At 47.2% G+C, this 26,561-nt stretch overlaps 1 protein-coding gene across 1 annotated transcript in view; it reads right to left on the bottom strand.

Moving 5' to 3' along the window:
* USPL1 (ubiquitin specific peptidase like 1) overlaps positions 1 to 22,643 on the bottom strand; it is a gene marked incomplete at its 5' end in the record, with an annotated part of 32,931 nt that extends 10,288 nt beyond the window's left edge. Inside the window, 4 exons of the mRNA XM_030571132.1 lie at positions 10,953 to 11,598; positions 12,663 to 12,791; positions 22,190 to 22,280; positions 22,501 to 22,643. Of these exons, the coding sequence (XP_030426992.1) occupies positions 10,953 to 11,598; positions 12,663 to 12,791; positions 22,190 to 22,280; positions 22,501 to 22,643 (1,009 nt within the window). The remainder of the gene's footprint in view (positions 1 to 10,952; positions 11,599 to 12,662; positions 12,792 to 22,189; positions 22,281 to 22,500) is intronic.
* Positions 22,644 to 26,561: the final 3,918 nt, after the last annotated feature.

Genomic DNA, 26,561 nt, shown 5'->3' with positions numbered 1-26,561 from the left:
GCCATATAGAATCTTTTCTTTAGACATGAAAAGCGGGGACTGATGGAGCTCAGCCTCCAGCTGCCATGATGAGGACGGTTACCAAGCCTTTTGTACCATCTGCCGGGAATGACCAGAAGTCATTCCCATTTTTACCCAGGTGCCCCCGGCTGACCTCACTGAGGCCAGCCAGGAGCACTCACAGGATGATGAGGATGGTTTTCCGCCATTTTGTACCCTCTGCCATCAGGAAAGGAAGGAGAGGGGATGCTGCTGTTCAGCGCTGCAGCATCGTGTCTGCCAGCAGCATGCAGTAGACATATGGGTGACACTGAAAAAAGGCGAGAAACAATTTTCCCCCCTTTTCTTTCACGGGTGGGAGGAAGGGGGTAAATTAACGAGATATACCCTGAACCACCCCGGACAATGTTTTTGACACTTCAAGCACTGGGAGCTCAGCCAAGAATGCAAATGCTTTTTGGAGACTATGGGGACTGTGGGATAGCTGGAGTCCTCAGTACCCCCTCCCTCCCTCCATAAGCGTCCATTTGATTCTTTGGCTTTCCGTTACGCTTGTCACACAGCACTGTGCTGAGTCCCTGCTGTGGCCTCTATCATAGCCTAGAGATTTTTTCAAATGCTTTGTCATTTTGTCTTCTGTAACGGAGCTCTGATAGAACAGATTTGTCTTCCCATACAGCCATCAGATCTAGTATCTCCCGTATGGTCTATGCTGGAGCTCATTTTGGATTTGGGACTGTATCGCCACCCGTGCTGATCAGAGCTCCACGCTGGGCAAACAGGAAATGAAATTCAAAAGTTCACGGGGCTTTTCCTGTCAACCTGGCGAGTGCATCTGAGTTCAGATTGCTTTCCAGAGCGATCGCAATGGTGCACTGTGGGATACCGCCCGGAGGCCAATACCGTCAAATTGCGGCCACACTAACCCTAATCCGACATGGCAATACCGATTTCAGCGCTACTCCCCTTGTCGGGGAGGAGTAAAGAAATCGGTTTAAAGAGCCCTTTATACTGATATAAAGTGCTTCGTTGTGTGGACGGATGCAGGGTTAATTTGGTTTAACGCTGCTAAATTCGGTTTAAACGCGTAGCGTAGACCAGGCCTAAGATATGCAACTTCAGCTACGAAAATAGCATAGCTGAAGTCGACGTATCTTAGATCGAATTAAAATTACTTACTTTGCGTCCTCGCGGTGCTCTGTGGCTCCCCCGTCGACCTTGCTTCCACCTCTCGCCAAGCTGGAGTTCAGCAGTCGACGGGAGAGCGATCGGGGATTGATTTATCGCATCTAAAGTAGATGTGATAAATCAATCCCCGATAGATCGATCGCTACCGGCCAATCTGGCGGGTAGTGTAGACGTACCCTAATACTTCCCTGCAAATGCAGTAGTATATCACACATGTAGAGAGTATGTCAAGTAGGAAGGTCTCATTTTATCAGCCTTTACAGGTTAACACCAACCAACACTTAAGATGTCCACCCAGAAACCAATAAGCAATCAATGTAATCCTGGTGATTTCAGTGCAATTAGTGTATCATTTTTCATCTAAGAGAAACAACAGGCGTTAATACAAAATCATCATTAATGCTATTTCATTCTTTCAAGCAATTTCTCTCAAAACTACTAAGTTTTTCCTGGGTTGTCTTTCTGACAAAGACTGTCAATAACTGTTGTCCATTTTAAACACAGGGTCCATGAAAGGGTTGACAGGCTCTAAGTTATTTCGGGCCTGATTAGTTCTAATCAGAAATTACAATCTTTCTCAGGACCACTTACCAAAAAGCAGATTTTAGCTAGTTACAGATCTGCATTAGTTCCCTGCAGGAACATCTCTTTTTTTGGTGCAGACTGCCTTTGATTGTTTCCCACTAGCTGATGACTTTTTCATTAGTTGCTCACCAGGGATAGGAAAGAAAGTCCCTGCTAATTTACAACCTCTTAAGCTGAATCAAGAACTCACAAAATGCTTAAGGCCATACTAGTATTGGCATGATAGGCCAACTGTTCATTTATACTGCAATATAAGCCATGTTAGAATCCAACTTTTTGGAGGTGAAAAGCTAGTACGGATCTCAATATGCTAACCAGGAAAAAACAAGACTCAGATTTACATCAACGATGCACAGTTGACTTTCTGCTCTTACTATGATGAAGTAATCCACAAGTGAAATCTTAACACTAAGGGCTTGTCTCCACTTATCAGGAGATCGAGGGGTGGCGATCGATCCACCAGGATCGATTTAGCAGGTCTAGTGAAGACTCGTTAAATCAAGTGCCAATCCCTCTCCCATCAACCTAGCATGGTGCAAACACCACAGAAGTCGATCTAAGGTATGTCAATTTCAGCTATGTTATTCATATAGCTGGAGTTACGTAACTTAGGTCAATTTAGCCCCATAGTGTAGACCTGCCCCAAGGGTATGTCTACACTACAAGTGCTACAGCAGCAGCTATGCCACCATAGACACTTACTCCAGTGACCACAGGTGCCGACTTTCCAGTGTGCTGGGAGGTGCTCAACCCATGGCTCTGCCCGAGGGCCCAGGCCCTACCCCACTGCTTCCCACCCCCATTCCACCCCCTCCCCCGAGTGCACCGTGTCCTAATTTCCTCTCCCCCGCCCAAGCTGCCTACGTGGCGGGCGGGAGCCATGGGGAGGAAGGGGGAGATTTGTTAAGGTTTATCTGCTGTGCCAAGTTTAAAAAATGCTTACATGTATCAGTCATACCATTTTACTATTATAAGGCTTTTTAGCATATAGTGTGTTTTCAGGTTTCACTTCTAATACGTTCAGAGGATTTTCACATGAACCTTGTATCTTTTTTACCAGGGTTGACATCAAAATCAAATACATCAGAAGGTTCAACATTAACACCAAATTTGTAAACATTAACTTACAAGTATCATGGTCATACCATGCCTCTTTTTTCCACTGAATCCCTTGGCTGGCCAGGTTATCTGTGTTAACAGCTATCGGGCAAATCTTCCCCCTCCTTTGTCAGCCAGGTAGATTGTATCAACCCAGACACTAACTTTCAAATTCTTATCTGCTACCAATTTCAAGACTGGACACTCATTCTTCCCCTCAGCAGGACTGGGTCCTGCCTTTCTCCTAGAAGGTTGAAAATGGAACCTCACTAGCCAGCAAAGGATTTCTGTGAGCAGGTGTGTTCACCAACTGCAGCCTCTCTGTGCTATGAACATATACACAGACACTCTCCTGCATGCTTGCTTGTGGATCCACCAGCAGCTTAGAGACTGGACTCTGTTTTAAAGAGATAGCAAACAAATCCCAAGTATCTAAGGGTGAGAGTTTGCCTGCGGTCCCCTGCATCCTTTTGGGTTCAGCCATAAGGCTTTTCTGCTCTGAAAAGCCAGTAACCAATCTTTCCTCAGACCCTGAGTTACAGGCTGCTTAACTCAAAGAATCAGCATGGAGAACATGCTGGCAAAGACCAGCTGTTTTTCTAAATTTTTTCCCCATCCAAAACCTTCTCTAGTGGATTTCCACCCCTCAGAAAGACTCTGGCAGCTAGGAACTGAGCGCTTGGCTAGACTGGAGAGCTGCAGCACTGGAGCTGGGGTTACAGCGCTGCAACTCAGTGTCCACACTTGCAAAGCACAGCCAGCGCTGCAACTCCCTGGCTGCAGAGCTGGCTGTACACCTGGTCTGCTTGGGGTGTAGCAATTCCAGCGCTGGTCATCAAGTGTGGCCACCAAAAGCACTTTTATTGGCCTCCAGGGTATTAGGAGGTATCCCAGCATACCTTTTCAGCCACTCTGCTCATCGTTTCGCACTCCACTGCCCTGGGCTGAGGTGACCCATGCTTTAAATACCCCGGGAATTTAAAAAATCCCCTTCCTGTTTGCTCAGCCAGGTGTGGAGTGCAATCACTGACCATGCCTCCATGCCCCAAACGAGCCCCAGCATGGAACACTTGCGAGCTGCAGGACATCATCAGTGTTTGGGGTGAGGAAGCTGTGCAGTCACAGCTGCGCTCCAGCTATAGAAATTATGATACCTATGGGCAGATATCAAAGTCCTTGCTGCAAAGGGGCCATGAACGGGACGCATTGCAGTGCAGGGTTAAAGTAAAGGAGCTGCGGAGTGCGTATTGCAAAGCCCATGAGGGAAACCGCCGCTCAGGAGCTGCCCTCACGACCTTCCGTTTTTACAAGAAGCTGGATGTGATACTTGGGTGTGACCCCATTGCCAATCCGAGGACCATGATGGAGAGTTCAGAGCAGGGAGAAGAGGGGGAGGGTGTAGAGGAAACCGAGAGTGAGGCTACTGCAGTGGGGGGAGACACCCCGGAGTCCCAGGAAGCATGCAGCCAGGAGCTCTTCTCAAGCCAGGAGGAAGCTAGCCAGTCGCAGCAGCTGGAACTTGTTGGTGAAGAAGAAGCAGAAGAGCAGGTTCATGGTAAGCAGCTTTTATTTTAAGGATGGAAATGGTTTTTTTTTGGGGGGGGGGAGGGGTGTTCTGGCTGCCTGCATGCATGCCTAGATGTGGAATAGCCCATTGATTTGGACTATCATGTCTTGGTAATCCGCCTCGGTAATCTCTTCAAAAGTTTCAGCCAGAGCGTGGGCAATGCGTTTGCGCAAGTTTATAGGGAGAGCCACTGTGGTCCTTGTCCCAGTCAGGCTAACGCATCCGCGCCACTGTGCCGCGAGGGGTGGGGGGACTATTGCTGCACACAGGCAAGCTGCATAGGGACCAAGGTGGAATCCACATTGCTGTAGAAGACCCTCCCGCTCTTCCCAGGTAACACGCAGCAGTGATATACCTGGCAGTGGAAAATTCTGTTAAAAATGTAGGGATAGTGTTCGGTGCAGGTCCCCCCAGCTGCTCTCTGCTTTCCCCAATGCAGAGAAACCCTAGTGAGCCCTGACTCAAGCAGCTCCCCTTCCCAGGTGAGTTGCGGCTGAAAAACTCACCCCATTACTCATCATGTCTTCGCTGCTGTGGCCTCTCTGTGCTATGTTTGCTATGTGTAAATGATGCTACAAGTAGTCTACAAACTCCTTCATTGTGATTATAAACAATGCAGCCTCTGTATTAAATGTTTCTATTTCTGTTTTTTTTAAGTGTCCTTGAATCCTCCGGCCCTGTCACAGCCTGCTGAAAGATTACAGAACTTAAGGTGTAAACCAAGGAAAAGCAAAGAAGATTTGGTGAAAGCAGTTATGAATGCATATGCCAGAGAGAATAAGAGGCTGCAGGACTGGAGAGAGAAAATGCATCAGTGGAGGGAAACACAAAGCAGGAGAAAGGAATTGGCTACCAAGAAAAGCACAAAGCAGCTGATAAGTCTCCTGGCATGCCAAACGGACTCTATGTAGTCTCTCATAGCCATGCAGGTAGATCAGTACCGAGCTAACCCCCCAGCCCTCTCCCAAAGCTCTCTCCCTTGTGCCCCACTATTTGCTCCAAACCCCTTTCTCCAGCAGGCTGGTTCTTACCACCACCAGCTGCCCCCAACACCTGTACGTTCACCTACCAGCCCTAAGAACTATGACCCTTACCCTATACACTCAACCCCCATCATCATGCAGCATATTAATCCTGAAGTACAGCAGGCATTGCACAGCACTCCAGGCAGGACATATTCAAACCTCTGAATGTACAGTTCACCACCCTACCCCCCTGCCCTTTTATGTACTGTATTTTGAATAAATGATTTCTTGGCTTTTAAAAGTTTTTATTATTGCAGAAAGTGAAAAATACTGTACCCCAAGGGAAAAACGGCACTGCAAATCATTGTAACCACTGCACTTCACACCCGTGCAAGGCACCAAACATTACTGTTGGCTTTCAGCCTCAAATTGCTCCCTTAAGGCATCCCTAATCCTTGAAGCCCTGTGCTGGGCCTCTCTAGTAGCCCTGCTCTCTGGCTGTGCAAATTCGGTCTCTAGGCGTTGAACCTCAGAGGTCCATTCCTCACTGAATGTTTCACCCTTCCCTTCACAAATATTATGGAGGGTACAGCACGTGGATATAACAGCGGGGATGCTGCTTTCCCCCAAGTCTAGCGTCCCATATAGACACCTCCAGCGTCCCTTTAAACGGCCGAAAGCGCACTCCAGTCATTCGGCACTGGCTCATCCTGTAGTTGAACCCGTCCTTGCTCCTGTCAAGCTTCCCTGTATACGGTTTCATGAGCCATGGCATTAAGGGGTAAGCAGGGTCTCCAAGGATCACAAAAGGCATTTCGACGTCCCCTACTGTGATCTTGTGGTCTGGGAAAAAAAGTCCCGGCCTGCAGCTTCCTGAACAGGGCACTGTTCCGAAAGATGCGTGCATCATGCACCTTTCCAGGCCATCCTGAGTAAATGTCAGTGAAATGCCCACGGTGATCCACAAGCGTTTGGAGAACCACAGAGAAATACCCCTTCCGATTAATGTACTCGAATGCCAGGTGGGGTGGTGGCAGAATAGGAATGTGTGTCCGATATATCGCCCCCCCACAGTTAGGGAAACCCATTTGTGCAAAGCCATCCACAATGTCCTGCACGTTCCCCAGAGTCACGGTTCTTCTTAGCAGGATGTGATTAATGGCCCTGCAAACTTGCATCAACACTATCCCAACGGTCGACTTTCCCACTCCAAACTGGTTCACGACCGATCGGTAACTGTCTGGAGTTGCCAGCTTCCAGATTGCAATAGCCACCCGCTTCTCCACTGGCAGGGCAGCTCTCAATGTCGTGTCCTTGCGCCACAGGGTGGGGGCAAGCTCCTCACACAGTCCCATGAAAGTGGCTTTTCTCATCCGAAAGTTCTGCAGCCACTGCTCATCATCCCAGGCTTGCAGGACGATGTGATCCCACCACTCAGTGCTTGTTTCCCGAGCCCAAAGGTGGCGTTTCACGGTGCTGAGCACGTCCGTTACTGCCACAAGCAATTTAGTGTCTTGCGTGGCAGGCGAATCAATATCATCATCTGACTCCTCACTGTCACTTTGCAGTTGAAGGAATAGCTCCACTGCCAAACGTGATGTGCTGGCAACATTCATCAGCAAGGTCCTCAGCAGCTCGGGCTCCATTTCTAACAGAAATCGTGCTGCAGACTCACAATGGCACCAAACTGCTGGGATCTGTAGCGATGCACCACGGGGCGTTGGGACAGGAAGCGGAATGACCCGCACCCTTCCGTCCCCTTCCCACAACCCACAGCACCAAAATGGGACGAGGTGCTCTGTGGGATAGCTACCCACAATGCACCACTCCCAACAGCGCTGCAAATGCTGCAACGGTGGCCACACTGCAGCGCTGGTAGCTGTCAGTGTGGCCACACTGCAGCGCTGTCCCTACACAGCTGTACGAACACAGCGGTAACTCCCAGCACTGCACAAATGTAAGTGTAGCCATACCCTGAAACAAGTCTCCCAAACAAACTGTTGCTTTCTCTATACTGTGATTCACCTTGAGTTAACTCAATCAACTCACTTCCACACCCACTAGTTACAGCAAACTGCTTGCAAAAATTTCTAAGGGCTAGTCTATACTGACAATGCTAAATCGCGCTTTAACGTGCCTTGTGTGGTCATGGCACAATGCTCCCAGTGCTCTTAGAACAAACACCTACCTCAACAAGGGGAACAGCTCCCAGCACTGGGGCACTGTTTATACTGCGCTCAGGGAGGGTGTTTTTTCACACTTGAGCCAGAAAGTTGTAGCACTGTCAATTGCCAGTGTAGACAAGCCCTCAGCAAAAATCCATCTTTTATCTGCTCTACAAAATCTGTGGAGCCACAACAAACTCCTTCCAAGTTTTGCTTACACCCAGAATCAACTCTGGCACATTAGATGATTTTCACATAACCCCCTTTCAGGCAAGTTGCTAAACTCCATGGTTAAAGGGTTGGACACACACACTCTTTCCCTCTGCCGCTTTCCTCACCAGCAATATGCAGGTTATCACACACAAGCTTAGGAACACTTCCTTTTTGGGTTTCAGTTAAGTCTAGAACCACCTCTGGGACAACTGAAATATCCTCAGCCATCATAGGCTGAGAGGCACCTTCTATCTGCTCCATTCTCCTTCATTAGGCACACTGCTATTTGTAATGTCACTATTCTCCACACTGATAACAGGTAAGGCATAGGGATACTCATCTTCCACTAACCTTGCCTTCCCAAACTGCTGATTAGACAAAGCCATCAGCTCACAAGGCTGCCTATGCTCATCTAAATTTTCCTTGCCTCTCTCTCCCTTATCCCAGCACCCACGGCTGTTTGCAGACAAATGCTGGGGGAGTTGGGCACTTCCTTAACAGGCAGGCTGCCACTCCAAATGGACAGACAATTGGAGACAGTTTCTCCCTTAACAGATAAACTGCTGTTTTCCACAAGCAGTGGCTCATCATACTGAGCTACTTCAAGCAAAACACTTCTGCTTGGTTCAGGCTTACTTCTAAAAACTTCACTTGCCAGCAGTCCATCAACCACCAAAAATCTACCCTTACCTTCCTCAGTCAGGGTTTCAAACTGATCATCGACATTAATCTGCTCTAAAGAAATGTTTTCCTGAGATTCTCTCTGTGCTTCATCTAATCCCAAACTCACTTCTGAGATATTAGACAGATATTCAGAAATTTCTTCACCATATAAACTGCTTTTCTGACTGGACAAACAGCTATTTTCCACAATCCCCAAGGCCAGAGAAACGCTCTTCCTTATTATAGCATACCTAGTTAAATACAACTGTTTAGAGTCATATACCCGCTCTTCACAAATCTCCCTAATAGTTACAGATGATACAGTGGATTTACCTTCATACTTTTCCTGGGCCTGGGTTATGACATTACCCTAATTAAACAGTTACCACATCATTAGAAACTGGGCTTTCAGCATGATACAGTTTCTGCTGTGCTTTTATCACTTCAGTTTGGAGTTTAAGTCTGGCACTTCAGTCTCAGCTTGCAGCAGCTCCATTTGCCTCCCATGAGATTCTCTCTCTCTCTCCAGCTCACCTGGCTCTCTCCTCAGTTTCTTTTTCCAGCTGGGCCAAAGCTTGCTTCTCTTGCTCCTGAAGTTCTACCATTTCTCTCTCATGCTGAAGATGCCAGCTCTCTCACAGCTTGCAGCTTTGATTGTGGATCACTCACTGTGACTAACTTTAACCTTTAACACTGAGTTTTTAATTCCAATTTTGGAATAGTGTGGGGTTCTGATCCAAAACACAACTGATCTGGTTCTGTGGCTCCTGGCCAGACTAAGCCAACATGATCTGATGATGCCTGGGGCACCCCTCACTAGAAATGCCAAGGTCAGGGCAGGCTGCAAAAGGGAGAGTGGTGGGTAACACTGAAGTTAAATTCCCCAACCAGTTAAACTGTGCTTCTGATCCCCCACACTGGTTATCAGGAATCAAGAAAAGAAATCACATAGCCCTCTTATTGCAGTCCAGTTCTCTGGCTCCCAGTCAGCACCTAGATCCAGTACAGTGAGAAGTTATTTTAAACTCTGCTCACATATACCAAAAATGTTCTTCTGACCCCAGAGTGTCAGCTGCTTTACCAGGCCAGTATAGGTTTGGACCTCACCCAAAATACCACACTGCCAGCCAATCCTTTAGTGTCTAAAACTAAAGGTTTATTATAAAGAAAAAGGAAATAAGACAAGAGATGTTAAATGGTAAAGCAGTCACATACAAAGACTTCAAAGTCCTTATATCAGGTTCCTAGCAGTATTGGTGAGTTTGCTGGCTTGAAAGTCACCCTGGAGTACATCAACAGCTTGGATGGGTCATTCAGGGTATGGCTACACTTGAAATGTGAGTGTGGTCAGAGTGCCAGTGCTGGGAGAGAGCTCTCCCAGCGCTGCATGTAAACCACATCCCTTACGGGTGTAGCTTGCAGCGCTGGGAGCTCCCAGCGCTGCGGCACTGATTACACCGAGGCTTTACAGCACGGTATCTTGCAGCGCTAGGGTTTTTTTTTTTCACACCCCTGAGCGCGGAAGTTGCAGCGCTGTAAAGTGCCAGTGTAACCAAGCCCTCAGTCCTTTGTTCAGAGCTTCAGTTTGCAGCAAAGTTCCTCCAGCAATAGGAAGTAGGATTGAAGACAAAATGGAGAAGATGCAGCGGCCTTTGATAGTCTTCTGCCATGCAGCTCGTGCTTCCTTTATTTCAAACACAAGCTGTCCAGCACATGGCTTGGAAGCCTTTTCTGTCCATAGGAATGCCCATGCATGCCTTGCTAAGTCATGAGGTGTATCCCTTGCCTTCTGTCAATGGGTCAATAGTATAGCTGATGGTCCCTAAGGGGCTATCAAGCAGGCTAGGCAATGCTGATGCCAAACTGTCTGGGAGTGTCACCCAAAAGCATAGCACAAGTTTAAAATACATACATATCTATAATTCATAATATAAAGGTGATACAAACATATTAAGATCATATATGGCAAATTATAACTTTTTCAGATATCTTACATGGTATATCTTGCATAACTCATTGCAATTTTTCAATATTGGTATTCATAAGTGTCCCCTAGATTTCAAACAGTGTCACAGCAAGGTTGATGGAAGAATTCCTCCATCAACATAGCTGCATTGACACTGAATGTGAGTGAGAGAGAGAGAGAGAGATCAACCTAATTAAATCACACAGGGCATGAAATTATTCACAGCCCTGAGCAATGTAGCTAAGATGACCTAACTTGGAGGTGCAGACCAGGCCTCAAGTATCTGCTTTGTGAGAGGGTGCATATTCACCCTTATGTAACGGGCAGAGATGCCATCGCATAGCTTCACTAGTTACTGAGGACCAAGAAAATTACATCTTTATCTTGAATTCTGTAACAATAAATTGCAGCTCACCCGTGGCAATCTTGAAATAGAAGGGAATGAAAACTTCTGCATACACTATTAAATTCCACTGCATACTTGTATTCCTGTACATTCAAACTATTTTGAAATAGAAAGAAATAGCAACAAAGTTACTCACCTTTTAGCTTATTTATTTGGCAGGCATTCAAGAGTGCAATCGCTTGGTTATATTTTGTAAACAGCCTCTGGATTAGAGATTCTTCAGTGCAAGCTTCAGTCACAGCAATCCTTAAAGTTTTTAAGTGTACCAGTGCTGACAAAATACAGTCTAACCAACACAGAGCATGTATGTTCCTCCACTGGAGACACAAATGCCCTGTGAACAATGAAGGTTTACTTTCTGTATGCAAGATTTCAGATTTTATTGAACAAAGTTCAGAATTTGGGAAAAGTTCTGTTTTGGAATTAGAGTCAGGACTTTCACCAACAGTAATAGCAGTTGCCAAGTCCACATTATGCTCCAGAGACTCAGTCGTACGATTATATTTCTGCTGATCATCCGGTGATAAATCAGGTAGGCATGGCCGGGTCTCACACAAATTATATCCATTACACTTGACAACAAGATCAGTATTTAAAGTATGCTCAGCATCTATCAAATTGTTGTTTGTCCTAGCTTGTTTTGAACATGATTCAATGGGGGAAGCTGTAGGACTGATTTCAAAAATCTTCCTTTTTCTCTCAGTACCCTGAGTTTGATGATTTTCTGAATCAGCAGGAATTATTATGCTGTTTAATGGTTTATAGCCCAGAGGGTAGATGCACTGAAGGGAAGAAAAACAGATTACAGTGATGTCTATAAAGCATTTCTGGGTGAAAAATTTGGAAGTTAATGCAAAGGGTGCAGTTCAAATAGAACACAGAACGTTTATTGACATTAAAAATCATATAAAAATTCAACATACGCATTAAGGACTACAAGTGCATTTTGTCTGATAGCGTTCTTATAAAGTCATTGCTTACTAACAGAAGGTACCTTGATTAATGGCAATAACCAATATAAGACTCTCTATATCCCTAGTTCTCTTCATTTCACCCTCTTCCCTACAGACCTCATAATATTCCCAGGAAAGGATCCCATCTCCTATATCCCAGCTAATTCGTAAGGAGAAGAACTCTATTCCTGCAAACCTTCAGAAGCTGAAAATTGACTCTCAAGCCCTTTGCTCTTCTAGTCCCATCTTATGGGTATTTAAAAAGAAAACGAGAATTTACAATTTTAATGTGAAATTATATTTGAGGGTACATTCAATTAACTTATGGGTAACAATCCTCACAAGACCACTGTAGCTTGTGAACAAAAAAACAACTCCCGCCCCCACAACTCCAACCATACCCAGCTATTAAAAAATGAGAATTCAGCTAAACTTAAAAGAAAGAAAAATATTTGGAAGAATGGACATCTACAGTTGTTTCCAAATTATTTGCAATCCACCCCCTGCAGATACAAGCCTCCCATCTTCCCTCCTGTATGTTGGAATACTGGAAATGTGGAACACAAAACAACAGCCTTGTAATTTGTTTCAAACATACATCTTTAGTACTAAACAGGATGCTTTGTCTCACAAAGTACCCTTTGCTCTTTTCATGCAATTCCTGTAGTTTCAAGAACTTGTGCCTAAATAGTTAGTACATAAAAGATACACTAGCTCTGTCTAATCACATGTGGATAATTGTCTAGCATATGAACTCATAGAGACCTGATTCTAAGATGTATTGGGCTGTGGGCATCATTTGAAAGATAGGGAGTGCTCAGATTTAGAGGATGGGGTTGCTAAAAGATAAAGGTCTATATACAATCAACAACATAGAAAAAATGATATAATACCTGTGGATTTTCACAAAGGAAAATAGACTCTTGAAAGCTAATGCGGTAAGTCCGTAAAGCTTGTATCTGGCCTCTCTCTTTGCAGGCTGGGCAGCACTCATCTGACGTTACTTCAGCAGAATTACAGTTCTAAAAAATAAAGTGCATACAGTAATATGCTGTTCCTAAAGAGTAAGGTATAAATGACAGCACTGAAAAACAATATTTTTTTTCCATAATGAAGAAGCTATGTATTTAAAAGTTAAACTTGATGGTTTAGGATTTGATCATAGCAAATAAAATATACAGAGGAGATGGAGTGTTCCAAATTAATTTGCCTCCTGGCTAGCATTTTAAGTAAAAGCTTTCATAAGGTATTTTGTGTAAAAAGCTTAAGTATTGAAATGGTGCTCATTTTATTTGCACTGAACAAAAAGCTATTCACTGCCAGTGAATATAAACTCTGAACTCTCAAAGACAAATCACAAATCAAATGCTTTGGAAAATAATGCCAGTAAACAAATTCAAAGAGATAAGTGTATTTAAAACAGAATAATCTTTCGCCATTGCTATAAGATTTCCGTGGAAAAATAATTTTGTAAATTAATTTGCAAAATTAAGACCAAATTTAAAATCTCTCAAAAATAGAGAAAAATGAACTTTGCACACATGAAAAATAAGTTTCAACTGACTTTTCCCGAATACCCCACCATGTGGAGTGCAGATATCCCTATACCAGTCCCATGTCCAATCACTTGCAAACCATTTCCAGTCTTCTGGGAATCCATCATGCTGTGCCATTGGCTAATTTATGTCACTTGTAACATTGTCAAGACCACTAAGGATTTTTCAAAGAACTCTGAAAAATAAGAAGCGAATACAAACAGTTAAATGAAAATTGTATTTATTTGGATTTAAAATCTGAATTAAGATTAAAGCATATTTTATATTTTCTTTGAGAAATCATGGTGCTTTTCCTGATTAAGATGAACTGTTGTGGGTTTATAACTGAAATTGGAAAATAAAACAGCACCTAAATGTGATGTTCATATTCATTGCAAAATAGATGAATAATTTTATGCCGTGCTCCTGCAACCGTCTCCACGTGGCTAACCCTGAGACCCATGCAGTGCCCTACTTATTTCAAAAGTGCAGTGCTCTGCCCAAACATAAGGGTCTGCCTGTGGAGAGCAATTTGCAGGATCAAGTCCTAAGTGGGAAAGGAGGACTATTTTCTAAAGGTGCAGACTGACATCAGAATTAGCAGATGTAAAGAATTCACATTGCTGTTGCTCATCATCCCAAGTAACTTTACAAAACCTTAGGCCTTGGTTACACTGACGCTTTACAGCGTCACAACTTTCTCACTCAAGGGTGTGAAAAAACACCCTTTTGAGCGCAGCAAGTTACAGCACTGTAAAGCATGAGTGTAAATAGTGCCCCAGTGCTTACGCAATCTAGCCCTTATGCTGACACATTTGCACAAAAATCACTTCATCCAGCAGTGAAATTCATCCGTATCTATGATGAAAGGTAGCAGAACACAGCAATTTAGACAATAAAGTCCCAGTACTGCACCCACAAAAGTTAACTGAAAATTCCCTGAGTTCAGCAGGTACAGGACTAGACCAAATGTGAACAATATCATATCCCTTTAAACTTTCCCTAAAAGTTCAGGTAGGTGTAATGTAACTACCTACTTTGGATTTTGTCCAGGTCAATGAGGTTAACACCCTCTCTCATTCCAGGGTTATTTTTCTTTTTTTAATGTCACATCTGAAACACAACTTTCCAGCAGCACAGTGCCCCCCACAGCTACCATGCTGCGCCACTCATTTATTTCTGACTTAGAGGAAAAGGTGCTACCTACTAAATCACCAACTCCACTTCCTGCAGCACATAAGGGTTCTTTTGAGTTTCATTCAAATACCAAACCAGCCCAAAATCGTTTAGTTTGTGAGGTGAGAGCTGTCAGGATGACCACTTAAAAAAAGTACAACTACAGGCCATAAAAGCATTTATTCTCTACTTTAACTCCACAACAGCAGTTCTGAAGACCACCACCATCAGTTATATGAAATTAAAGCATATGCATGTTGTGGAGAATGTTGGGACCAAAAATAAACTATGATCAGAAAAGTATAAGAAATAACACATTGTTGGACTCACTCAAGGTAATATCTTAATGAATCAACAAGAGAGCATCTCTACTGGACTACAAAGCAAGCCAAGCCAAGCTCTCCATCCAATGGCATAGTATTACCAAGGTACATGCTTTCACGGATTTATCATTGTTACATACAGGGAAAAAAAAGTCATGTCAGTAATTTTCAACTCTTTACCTCCCAAGATCAATATCAAAGCCTGGAAAAATGTTAAGCAGAGCATTTACACCAATAAAAGCTTCCTGACTGGCTCAGAGATCTAAATTATTTAGTCACACTCCCCAACCAATAGCATTATCGTCTTTCTAGAACATCTTTAAAAAACCCTCCAAATCTTGTAATTCTTATGAAATTCTTTACCAGACTGACAGACATCTAGATATTTCTGATTAATAATTCAAAAATACGTATTACCTCTTGGTTTTCATCAATATTTACCCGTAGCTTAATAAACGCTGAAGTCTACCTCAGTGGAAGTCCTTATATAATCAGTGTTCCACTTTTCTCAAAAAGCAATTTCAGGTTCAAAAGTTTCCTGTGTACCTCCTCACTCAGTACTATCACACACTCCCCTTTAAAAACAAAAAAGGCACTGAAATGCTTTTTTCTAACCTACACTCAAGCAAATCACAACAACCCATCTACAGCAATGATACACTAAAATGTGAGCGCCAAGGTTATTTATTGCACATTTAAGAGTGGGTACAATATATTTTAATTACAAATATCCTTTTAGGATGGAGCAGAACTGAGTGAGCTCTGCAACTGTTTTTCTCTTCAATGTGTGCAAAACAAAATAAAACAGTGTAACATCAGCTGAGCTGCTCATGCATTTCACATGGCCTCCTCATAAGATATTGGCAATGCCATGTGAGAGGCTGGTACACTGGATAAAGATTGGCTGCCGCTGACATGATGCACAGTGGAAAAGAATACTTGGCCATCGTTACACTTAATGTTGTCCTAGTCTCACCATCACCTCAAGATCACAAAGACAGAACTAGAGGGCACCTACATGATGTATTTTCAAACTCACGAGGCCTCATTTTTAATCCCCTGTTCTCTTTTCTTTCCTGTTCAGCACCGGCACAGACCACTTGCCAAACACAGTACTAGAGTTATACCTGGTTCTTCCTACACTGATATAAGCAGACTCTGCATTTAAAAAACAAAAAAACACACACCAATAAGGATAGGAACACACTTTAAAGACTCTTTTTAAAAACAACCAGTAATTCATAAGTCATAGTTTACATCTCAATATATATCAAATATATCTGCAAATAGTAACACAAGCATTGTAAACTGAAATAAAAATTTAAACACAAATACACTCTTTGCATTTTAAAACTATTACCCCAGTTTCTTTGTTTTAGAAGCAAGATGAGTTTATTCCACAATGTACTGAAGCTCAGGGTATGTCTACATCTAAAATTTTGCAGCGCTGGTTGTTACAGCTGTATTAATACAGCTGTATAGGGCCAGCGCTGCAGAGTGGCCATACTTACAGCAACCAGCGCTGCAAGTGGTGTTAGATGTGGCCATACTGCAGCGCTGTTGGGCGGCTTCAAGGGGGGTTCGGGGAACGCAAGAGCAAACCGGGGAAGGAGACCAGCTTCGCCGCGGTTTGCTCTCGCGTTCCCCAAACCACCCTGCAAACCGCAGGGAAGGAGACCTGCTTGCACGGAGGTTCGGGGAACGCGAGAGCAAACCGGGGAAGGAGACCAGCTTCACCGCGGTTTGCTCTCGCGTTCCCCGAACCCCCCTGCAAACCGCAGGGAAGGAGACCTGCTTGCACGGAGGTTCGGGGAACGCGAGAGCAAACCGGGGAAGGAGACCAGCTTCGCCGCGGTTTGCTTTCGCGTTCCCCGAACAAGCAGGTCTCCTTCCCTGCGGTTTGCAGGGTGGTTCGGGGAACGCGAGAGCAAACCGCGGCGAAGCTGGTCTCCTTCCCCGGTTTGCTCTTGCGTTCCCCGAACAAGCAGGTCTCCTTCCCTGCGGTTTGCAGGGTGGTTCGGGGAACGCGAGAGCAAACCGGGGAAGGAGACCAGCTTTGCCGCGGTTTGCTCTCGCGTTCCCCGAACCACCCTGCAAACCGCAGGGAAGGAGACCTGCTTGCACAGGGGTTCGGGGAACGCGAGAGCAAACCGGGGAAGGAGACCAGCTTGATTACCAGAGGCTTCCTCAGGTATGCTGGGATACCTGCTTATTCCACGGAGGTCAAGAAAAGCACTGGTAAGTGTCTACACTTGATTACCAGCGCTGGATCACCAGCGCTGGATCCTCTACACCCGAGACAAAACGGGAGTACGGCCAGCGCTGCAAACAGGGAGTTGCAGCGCTGGTGATGCCCTGCAGATGTGTACACCTCCTAAGTTGCAGCGCTGTAACCCCCTCACCAGCGCTGCAACTTTGTGATGTAGACAAGCCCTGTGTCTATACTACTTAAGCTGCCTTAGGTCAGTCTATGTCAACCTAATAATGTCAGTGTCTACACTAAAATGCTATTTCCACCGAAGTAACCCATTACACTGAAATAACTCCACCTCCACAAGAGGAGTAGCGCTTAAGTCAATGTAGTTAGGGTGATGCAATGTCTGTGTAAACAATGCATTACTTACATCTGCTGTTGGAGCCCCCATGCTGACAACCTGAGCTGTCAGTGGGGCAATCCCTTGACTGGGAGGTAGCAGCAGGGCTCATGATGTCAGTCCCAGAAGTGGAAGCTCTCCCTCCAAGCCCCAGCAATGACCATCTGAAGCTCCGCTGCTGTCTCCCAGTGATGGATTGGGGGAGAGGAAAGCCCAAGCCTGGCCACCATCTGGGCTCTTCTCTCCCTCCCCCGCCAATCCCACACTGGGAGGCAGCAGCAGGGCTCCCAGCTGCAGCTCAGTTTCACAGTAGGGAGCCTACTATCTGTGAAACTGACATTCTTGTTAGTTTCACAGCTGCTATTATTTCACATTTTGGTTCTGGCTGTCAGCCCTGGAGTCTGGGGGAGGGAGGAGCACACTCCACCTGTCAGCCCCACATGGGTCTAACAGCTCAGAATGTCAGCCCTGGGGTGGAGAGGGGGGCTCCTTCTGTGAGCCCCCACAGGTTGACAGCTGAAGCCAGAGCCCAAATATGTAATAGCAGCCGTGAAACTGACAAAAATGTAAATTTCACCACTGGTAGGCTCCCTGCTGTGAAACTGAGCCCAGTGCTGGCTCAGTTTCAGCTGTCTGCATGGGGGCAGCTCACAGCTGTGAGCCCCATGCCTACAGCTGAGGTTGTCAGCCACAGGACTGCCTAGTTTCAGCTATCTGTGTCTCACAATGCCCCATTTCAGAGGAAGCACTTCTGGTGAGGACATGCACCACCAACAGAAGGAACAAGTGTGGACATGAACCATCGCTTTAATTACCAGTGGCTGTGTATCAACTCAAGTTTAATTTTGTAGCATAGACATGCCCTTAGCTGGAATGTTTCAGCCTCAGATTAAAAATTAAGAGTCCCTTGCAGGCAAAGTACAAACCTAGGCCAAGAATCTCCATCAAAGATCCCAATGACCATTTCATCAAATACCTGTGATACTCTCCTCTCTGCTGTCTCAAGGTTTAAAGAATACCAAGAATAAATTTCCTGCACATGATCTTGTTATTCTTCCTCCCCCCTCCCCCACTTTACTTTTAAAGTAATCTCAATTGGAAGGTATGGGTGAAAGAGGTACAGAAAGAAAAGTAAAACCACAATTAAAGCCCCAATGGAAAAAATTCAACACTTATACTGACCATATTAACAACTAGGAGTCCAGTTGCACCTTAAAGACTAGTGGATATATCTGGGCATAAGCTTTCGTGGGTTAAAAACAAAAAAAAAAATCACTTTTTCCGATGCAACTGGACTCCTTGTTGTTTTTGTGGATACAGACCAACACGGCTATCCCCAATACTGACCATATTAGCTATATATTCAGTTTTTATGCAAAAGGAAACTGGATAATTCATATTTTTCCCCTTTGCTTGGAACACACAAGAAATCACTCATCAACTAACATATTATGATTTGAACAAACAATATTTTAAAATATGGTCACTTCAGGAACATAACCACAATCTACCTAAAGTGCCAAACGAATGAGACTGTTATTGTTGATATTGCATAAGGTATAACACAGGGCCTGTCCTATCCTGTCTACATTACAGTTCAACTAGCCTGCCACAATCAAGATTCTTTCTAGGAAAAGGCAAACACAGGCTTTGATCCTGCAAGCTATTTCCTAGATTCACACAGATTTGGGATGGCGGAGGGGTAGGGAACTGTAATGAACTGCAGTATAAACTAGCTCACAACACCATGCAATAGTCTAAGGCAGGCCTGCACAACACGTGGCCCGTGTGGCCTCACTGTGTGGCCCACAGGGGGTGAGTAGGTAAGCGGCAGGGTGCGGCAAGCCAACGGCTGGCCGGTGGGCAGGGTGGTGAAGAGGCCAGTGGCAAGCTGGGGAGGGTGTGCCAGCAGCAGGGGCAGAAGGTAAGAGGCCAACGGCAAGGGAAGCAGGCAAGCTGAGCAGGTGAGCCCGGGGTGGGGTGGGGCGGGGGGATGACGAACCAAGTGGGCTGGCAATGGCGGGGGGAAGGAGGCCTGAGGAGGTGAGTAGGCAAGCTGGGGTGGGAGGATGACGAGCTGATGGCCGTGCAGTGGGAGGGGGCCTTTATACTTGGGGTGCCAGGGGTGAGGAGGCAAGCAGTGAGTCCGTGACTGACCTGTTCTGCTGATTTTGTCTCATAAAAATTGGTCCTTTTTTTTCTGTGCTGGGGGTTGTCCCAATGCTGCAAAGAGGGTGTCCCCAAAGGAAGGTGCTTGCTTCTAACCACCCCCCACCCCACCCTACCCTCTAGCCATCAGTATGTCTGTTCTTCTCTGGTCAGCCCACTTGACAAGTTTGATTGCCCTTGGTCTGGCTCCCATCCCCTCTCCAAGGGTTGCAGCTGTCTGGAGGTGCTGCCTTTCACGCCTTCCTCATTCAAACTTCATTCATTCAACAGGGCAATTGATTGCAAAGTGGGGGGGAAGGTCTTATTCTACTTCTAGCAAAAAGACATCTTTCGGCAGGGTGGTGCTGGGGAAGGAGGGTTTGTTTCTGCGGGATGGGTGGGTTTCGGCCCTCAGCTGTTTTCTTTGGAGTAATATGGCCCTTGCTGCTTTAGGAGTTGTGCAGGCCTGGGCTAAGGGCTTGTCTACACTGGGAAGTTCTGTTGGCAACAAAACAGCAAGAGCACACACACTACAATGGGACTTTTGTCGCAAAAAACACCCAGCTTTGGCAACAAAAATCTTCCACCCCTACAAGAGACTTTTATCTTTTTCCCCTCCCTTTCTTGTCGACAAAGAGAAAGTGCAAGATACTGCTGATTGTTTTATCGACAGAATTGGCTTCTGCCAGTATCCTGCAATGCCTGCCCTGATCTCCTGATCTCTCTGCTCAGTGTTTTGATCTCTGCTGCCCTGCAGGAATGCGCCCCTCCCCTTTCAAAGCTCTGGGAAGTATCCGTGTGCTCGCTCCCCCAAAGGAGCAGCAAAGACCAAATCATTGGAATACTCCTCTTGTGCCCTGCACTAGGAACACAGCAGCAGGCAGACTGCTGTTGCAGGGGAAGGGGGACAGACTGCTGTGCTGCTTTGCCATTCCTCAGCACTGAGAGCTCACAGAGCTACTCATGATGCTGCTCTCAGCAGCTGAGGGGGCTCTGGGAGAGAATCCCAAGATGCACAGCAATCAGCTCTTCCTTCCCACAACACTGTACTGTGGGATACATACGCCAGGAGCATTGTTCACCGTTGATGATGGTGTCCCCAATGTGGACATGATCTGTTGACAGAGGGAGCAAGTGTGAACACCCCTTGGAGATTTTTGTTTTGTCAACTTTTGGGTGTCAACATAAATTTTGTCAACAAAACTTGGTAGTGTAGACAAGCCCTAAGTGTGCCCAGAAGCTCCATCCACACTGCTAAAATTGCTTATAACATGGGAAATTATGGGATTGCTAGGACAGGCAAGGATTGAGCCTTTTATTGCCATGTCATCTAGACCTGGTCTAAGCAGGATTAGTTCACAGTGGTAAAAACAGCCCAGTCAATACCAGTGTATGCAACTGCAGCTGGAGAGAAGAAAGGTGGGTGATTTTGGAAAAAGGTATAGTGCAGGCACCCCCATATTTTAGGACCCTCAATCCATGAGGTTAACAAAGAGCATCTGCACAGAATTCTAGCTAGTGGGGCATCGAATACATTTTATGGCAAAACTGTTACAGTCAACGTATTCTAGACTCTACCCCATCTACAAAAGCCAGTGAGAGTGTGAGGCTGTGTCTACACTGCAAGCACTACAGCAGCACTGCTATAGTACAGATACTTGCTACAGCAGCAGAAGGGGTTATTCTGTTGCTGTTGTAAATCCACCCTCTTGAGAGGTAGTAACAGACTTCAGTACTGGTGATCCCTTTCACATAGCAAGTCTCCGAGTGTGAACCCCCTTATACATTAAAAGCACTTTTTAATATATTTAATACCATTATAAATGCTGGAGGTAAAGCGGGGTTTGGGGTAGAGGCTGACAGTTGACAACCCTCCATGTAATAACTTCACGACCCCCTAAGAGGTCCCAACCCACAGTTTGAGAACCCCTGAGTTAGGCTGATGGAAGAATTCTTCTGTCAATGTAGTGGTGTCTATACTCTGGCTGAGGTCAGCTTAACTGTCTCTCAGCAAATGTGACTTTTTAACACCCTTGAGCAACAGAGCTAGGTGGGCCTAGATTTTAAGTACAGACCAGTCCTTAGAAACTGATTTTGATGGGATTATGTTGAACAAGTTCCCTGACTGGACTTCTAGCCCAGTGTAGACTTGTCCAGAGACAAGGGAAGGATTCTAGGGGAGAAGAATCCCCTAATGTTGTAAACTGATGAGCACATAACCGAGCCTCTACACATTAATGACAGAAACTACCAGCACCAGGATTAAACACTGTTTCAGATGACACAGTTTGAACAGTAAAAGCAAGACCTTAAATGTGACGTGGCTATTGGCAAGAAATATACAGTCGGCATTTGAAAATATGTAGAAGTAAATAGTCACATTTCAGCAGTACCCTATATAGCATTAGTCTCCTGGAGCCAGGGCTGGTAATGAGCCGAAATGAGTTTATACTGGCACCAGGACGTGTGCTGTAACCCAAGGCAGAGTTCCCACGCGTTCAGCAAGCCCCAGCCTGGCCTGGGACGCTTTACCACGAGGCGCACTAGACGCGGCCGGTATTTGCGGGAGGTCCCAATCTAGCCGCGATCTCCCCACCGTAGGGGGCTGTGAACACGGGGAGGCCCGGCAGCGGCTCCAGCTCACCTGCTCACGCCAGCACAGCGGGTCCCGGCTTCTCTCCTTCAGCGGGCGCGGCCCGCCCCGCACTCCGCGTGGCCGCAGGCGCCCATGGAGCCTGCAAGCGACGACAAAGCTCGGCCTGAGCGGCTGGGAGGCAGGGCCCCGCCCCGGCACGGCCCCCGGCAGACACGGCGCGCCGGGGCCGGCTCACCACAGGCCGCGCGGGGCAGTTCAGGGAGCTGGCGCGGGCCCGGCCCCCCTCCGCGCGCACCGGCAGCAGGCGCACGTCGGACCCCAGCGGCTCCTTAGGGGGGTCGCTCGCGCCCCTCACTTACCGGCCGCTGCAGCGCGAGGCCCCGATACCCCCGCCCCCTGCAACGTCCAGTCGCGTCCCCGGCTGAGGCCGGCCTGTGCCACTGCGCAACTTCCGGCGCGTCAGCTCCGGCACGTGGGAAACAGCGGTCCCCAGGGAGCGAGTGGCCAAGGTCAGGGGCAGTTAAGCCGGGAGATGCGTGGGGGACGGTCACGGGCAGCTCCGAGGGTGTGACGTCACAAACCACGCCCCTCCGCGGGTCGTGGCGCCCTACTACCCCCCTGCTGCGGCGGGGAAGTAAGTGGAGATTCCTGCTCCTCCTCTGGGAGAGCCCCCGCCCTCCGGGGAGTGACCCCCCCCCGCCGCGGGAAGAGACAGAGCGACACCCCCTCGCGGGGGACAGAAATTCTGCTCCCACGTGGGCACAGCTGGGCGGGGAGGACATGGGGAAACTCGCCCCCCCCCCCCCGCGCCTGGAGCAGGGAGCGAAGCGCTCCCCTCCCCTCCCCTCTGCACAGTTCGGGTCAATGGCGCATTATTGGCTTGGCAAACTGTACAGATTGAAAGGCTGGAAAGGTCTGGTCTCTGCTGGGGGGGAGGGGATATATCAGCATTTGCCCCGGGGACCGTGTGTTTTGGGTTTAACCCCAGACCCATTGAACATCTGCTTGGGACAGCCCCCGGGATAGGACTTCCCTCGTGGTTTTAATACCTTGTGTTCTTTGTCATTCCTTCCCATTACTGATTTAATGGCAGCTGAGAGGCTGCTTCTGCCAATCCTCCCTCTCTCCCAGACTTCTGCAGTTTTTCTTCATCTCTGTTTAACCGAAAGTGTACATCATAGCAGATATTTTAAGGAAATCTTTCTCACACACTTCAGATTTTGGAGACTGTAGGAGAAAATGCTGCTCAGTCTCAATCTGGTCCCTGGAATTGGTGTTTGGAATTGGTTGGAAAGCTGTTCCAGTGTCACTGTGCACAGAATTGTTTCTCTCAGTTTCTATCTGTAGTTTATGGACACTACTTCTGTATTTGATAAGTCTGCTTTAGCTTTGCGTACTGTTGTGAGAATATTTGCTACTGTGATGATTCTGGTGGGGATTTATAGGTTGTGGGTTTTTTTTGTTTTTTATTTTAAAATTTGTATTTCTTCTTCTCAATAACTCACATATTAGTGTTTTAAAGTTTGGTTCCATGGCCTAAACTGTGTTCTGTTTCAAAGGAGGTTGTATGCTTCATTTGTCAGAAGGGTAGTGTTTAGACTTGATAGTAATGTTATACAGTATTAGCTTTTTATTTGGATTTGGTTTTTGAGCTTCAGTGCTTTGTGGTGGAGGAATGGACAATATGTTGGCACCAGAGCTCAATGCATGTTCCTGTAAGTAGATTAGGACAGGGAAATGACTCAGTTCTGCTCTGAAGCTATTGATGTTGGAGTTTCAGTGTGTATGGAGGATTTGTTTGCAGAGCTTTAGATACAGAGTTTGTATCTGTATTTTGTCTCACTTGGTGTAGTTGGATCTTAAAGTTTGGCCCCGTATGTAGAATGATTTGAATAACTTTGTTGAATAGTTTCACTGGTATTTATGTAGTGCTATTACATTATTTTAATGTTTTTGTAGCATATCTGTTATGCTGCCTTGTCACTTTATTATGAGGTCTAGATATGTACAATTTAAGGTGTATTCAGTTTCTTTATCTCTGTAATAAAATTTTAGTTATGATTATGATTTGAGCTTTTAATCTTTTCCGGAGTGACCAATGGAGCCCATGTTTTTGCTTTAAGTTTCTGGCAAGCATAAACTCTTTTTCAGGGACTTTCTGAGTGAGAAGTCATAGAGTAGACATTATGTGCCATCTTTCTAGGACAGAACATAGATACGATAGACATTTTTTTCAGTTATTGTGGCTTTGTTTAATAAATGCTTTAGTAGAGGCATTTTGTAGGTCATTGATATTTATGATGACAAAAAGTAGGATTAAGGTTGCATCCTTTTTTAGCCTTTCTTGTCTGAAAGTCTGTTTGCAAGGGTTTTTTTGTTTTGTTTTTTAATTTACATTTTGTAGATTTGTACATGGATTTGATTGTCATATCTTTTCCCATCATTTCTATTTTGTAACCATTTACAGCTCATGGCTATAAAGTCTATAAAGCAGGTAAATATGGGCGACCTCCGTGATCTACGGAATTGGCGTCCCGTCTCGCTCCTCAGCACAGACTACAAAATCGTCGCCAAGGCCATCTCGCTGCGGCTGGGGACCGTGCTGGAGGACGTGATCCACCCAGACCAGACCTACACTGTCCCGGGCCGTAGCATCTTCGATAACCTCTATCTGGTCCGGGATCTCTTGGAGCTTGGGTGCAGGGATGGTCTGTCGTTTGCCCTCCTGTCCCTGGATCAGGAGAAGGCGTTCGACAGGGTGGACCACAGGTATCTCCTGGGCACTCTGCGAGCGTTTGGCTTCGGGTCCCAGTTTGTGGGTTTTCTCCAGGTGCTGTACGCTTCCGCAGAGTGTCTGGTCAGGCTCAACTGGACCCTGACTGAGCCGGTCAGCTTCGGGTGGGGAGTGCAGCAGGGGTGCCCCCTCTCGGGCCAGCTGTACGTTCTGGCGATCGAGCCCTTCCTCTGTCTCCTCCGCCGGAGGTTGATGGGGTTGGTGCTTCGGGAGCTGGAGCTGCGGCTGGTCCTGTCGGCGTACGCCGACGATATGCTCCTTGTGGTCCAGGACCCGGGCGACCTGGCGCGGGTGGAGGCTTGCCAGGCGGTATACTCGGCGGCCTCCTCCGCCCGGGTCAACTGGGTCAAGAGCTCTGGCCTGGTGGTCGGGGACGGGTGGCAGGCTGGCTCCCTCCCACCCGCGCTTCAGGCCATCCGGTGGAGCACGGGTCCGCTGCTCTATCTCGGCGTTTACCTTTCCGCCACGCATCCGTCTCCGCCGGAGAACTGGCAAGGTTTGCAGGGCAGGGTGGCGGAGCGGCTCCGGAAGTGGACAGGACTACTCCGGTGCCTTTCTCTTTGAGGGAGGGCACTGGTGCTCAACCAGCTAGTCCTGTCCATGCTCTGGTACCAGCTCAACACACTGGTCCCGGCCACGAGCTTCCTGGCTGACCTCCGGAGGGCGGTGCTGGAGTTCTTTTGGCCAGGACTGCACTGGGTCCCTGCAGGGGTACTCCACCTGCCCCTGGAGGAGGGAGGGCAGGGCCCGAAGTGCCTGCACACTCAGGTTCACGTCTTCCGCCTCCAGGCACTGCAGAGGCTTCTTTATGGTGCAAGTAGTCCAGCGTGGAGAGCACTGGCGCACGCCTTCCTGCGCCGCTTCCGAGGGCTCCGATACGACTGGCAGCTCCTTTATCTCGATCCGAGGGGTCTTCCGCGAGACCTCTCCGGGCTGCCGGTCTTCTACCAGGACCTCCTCCGGACCTAGAGGCTGTTCTCTGCCACCAGGTCCGTGGCGGCCACCGAGGGGGCAGATCTCCTCGCGGAGCCCCTGCTACACAATCCCCAGCTCCGTGTGCAGGTGGTGGAGTCCCCCGCGGTGCGCCAGAGGTTGGTCCTGGCAGAAGCTACCAGGGTCGGAGACCTCCTGGACTATGACCAGGGAGGCTGGCTGGATCCTCTGATGCTTGCTCAACGCATGGGGCTCTCCAGACCTTGTACTCCCCGGCGTGTACTCCAGGAGGTGGAGGCCGCTTTGCCGCTCGCTGCTCAGGCGTACCTCGACCAGGTCCTGTGGGAGGGCACGCCCTGCCCACCCCAAGCCCTCCGGACCTTTTCATCGGGCCCCTGCCCCGTAGACCCGGCCCCCTCGCCCCTTCTCCGCAAGCCAGCTGCACGATCTGCAGCCGATCCGTTTTCAAACTGCGCCAAGGAAACAACTCTACACACTTGTGCTCCACACCCTTCACTTCCTCACTCTCGTATCTCGCCCTGATACAAAGTGGCGGGACCTCCTGCCACCTCTGGAGGGTGAGGAGCCCCGGTGGGCCAGCCTATACCCTACCCTGGTCCCGAGGCCCGCCGGGGATATGAGTTGGCGGCTCCTTCATGGGGCCGTAAGCACAGGTGTATACTTGGCGCGGTT

The sequence above is a fragment of the Gopherus evgoodei genome, chromosome 1 (assembly GCF_007399415.2).
Source record: "Gopherus evgoodei ecotype Sinaloan lineage chromosome 1, rGopEvg1_v1.p, whole genome shotgun sequence".
NCBI lineage: Eukaryota > Metazoa > Chordata > Testudines > Testudinidae > Gopherus > Gopherus evgoodei.
Note: the sequence above shows the minus strand (reverse complement) of the source record. Positions and strands in the feature narration are given on the sequence as shown.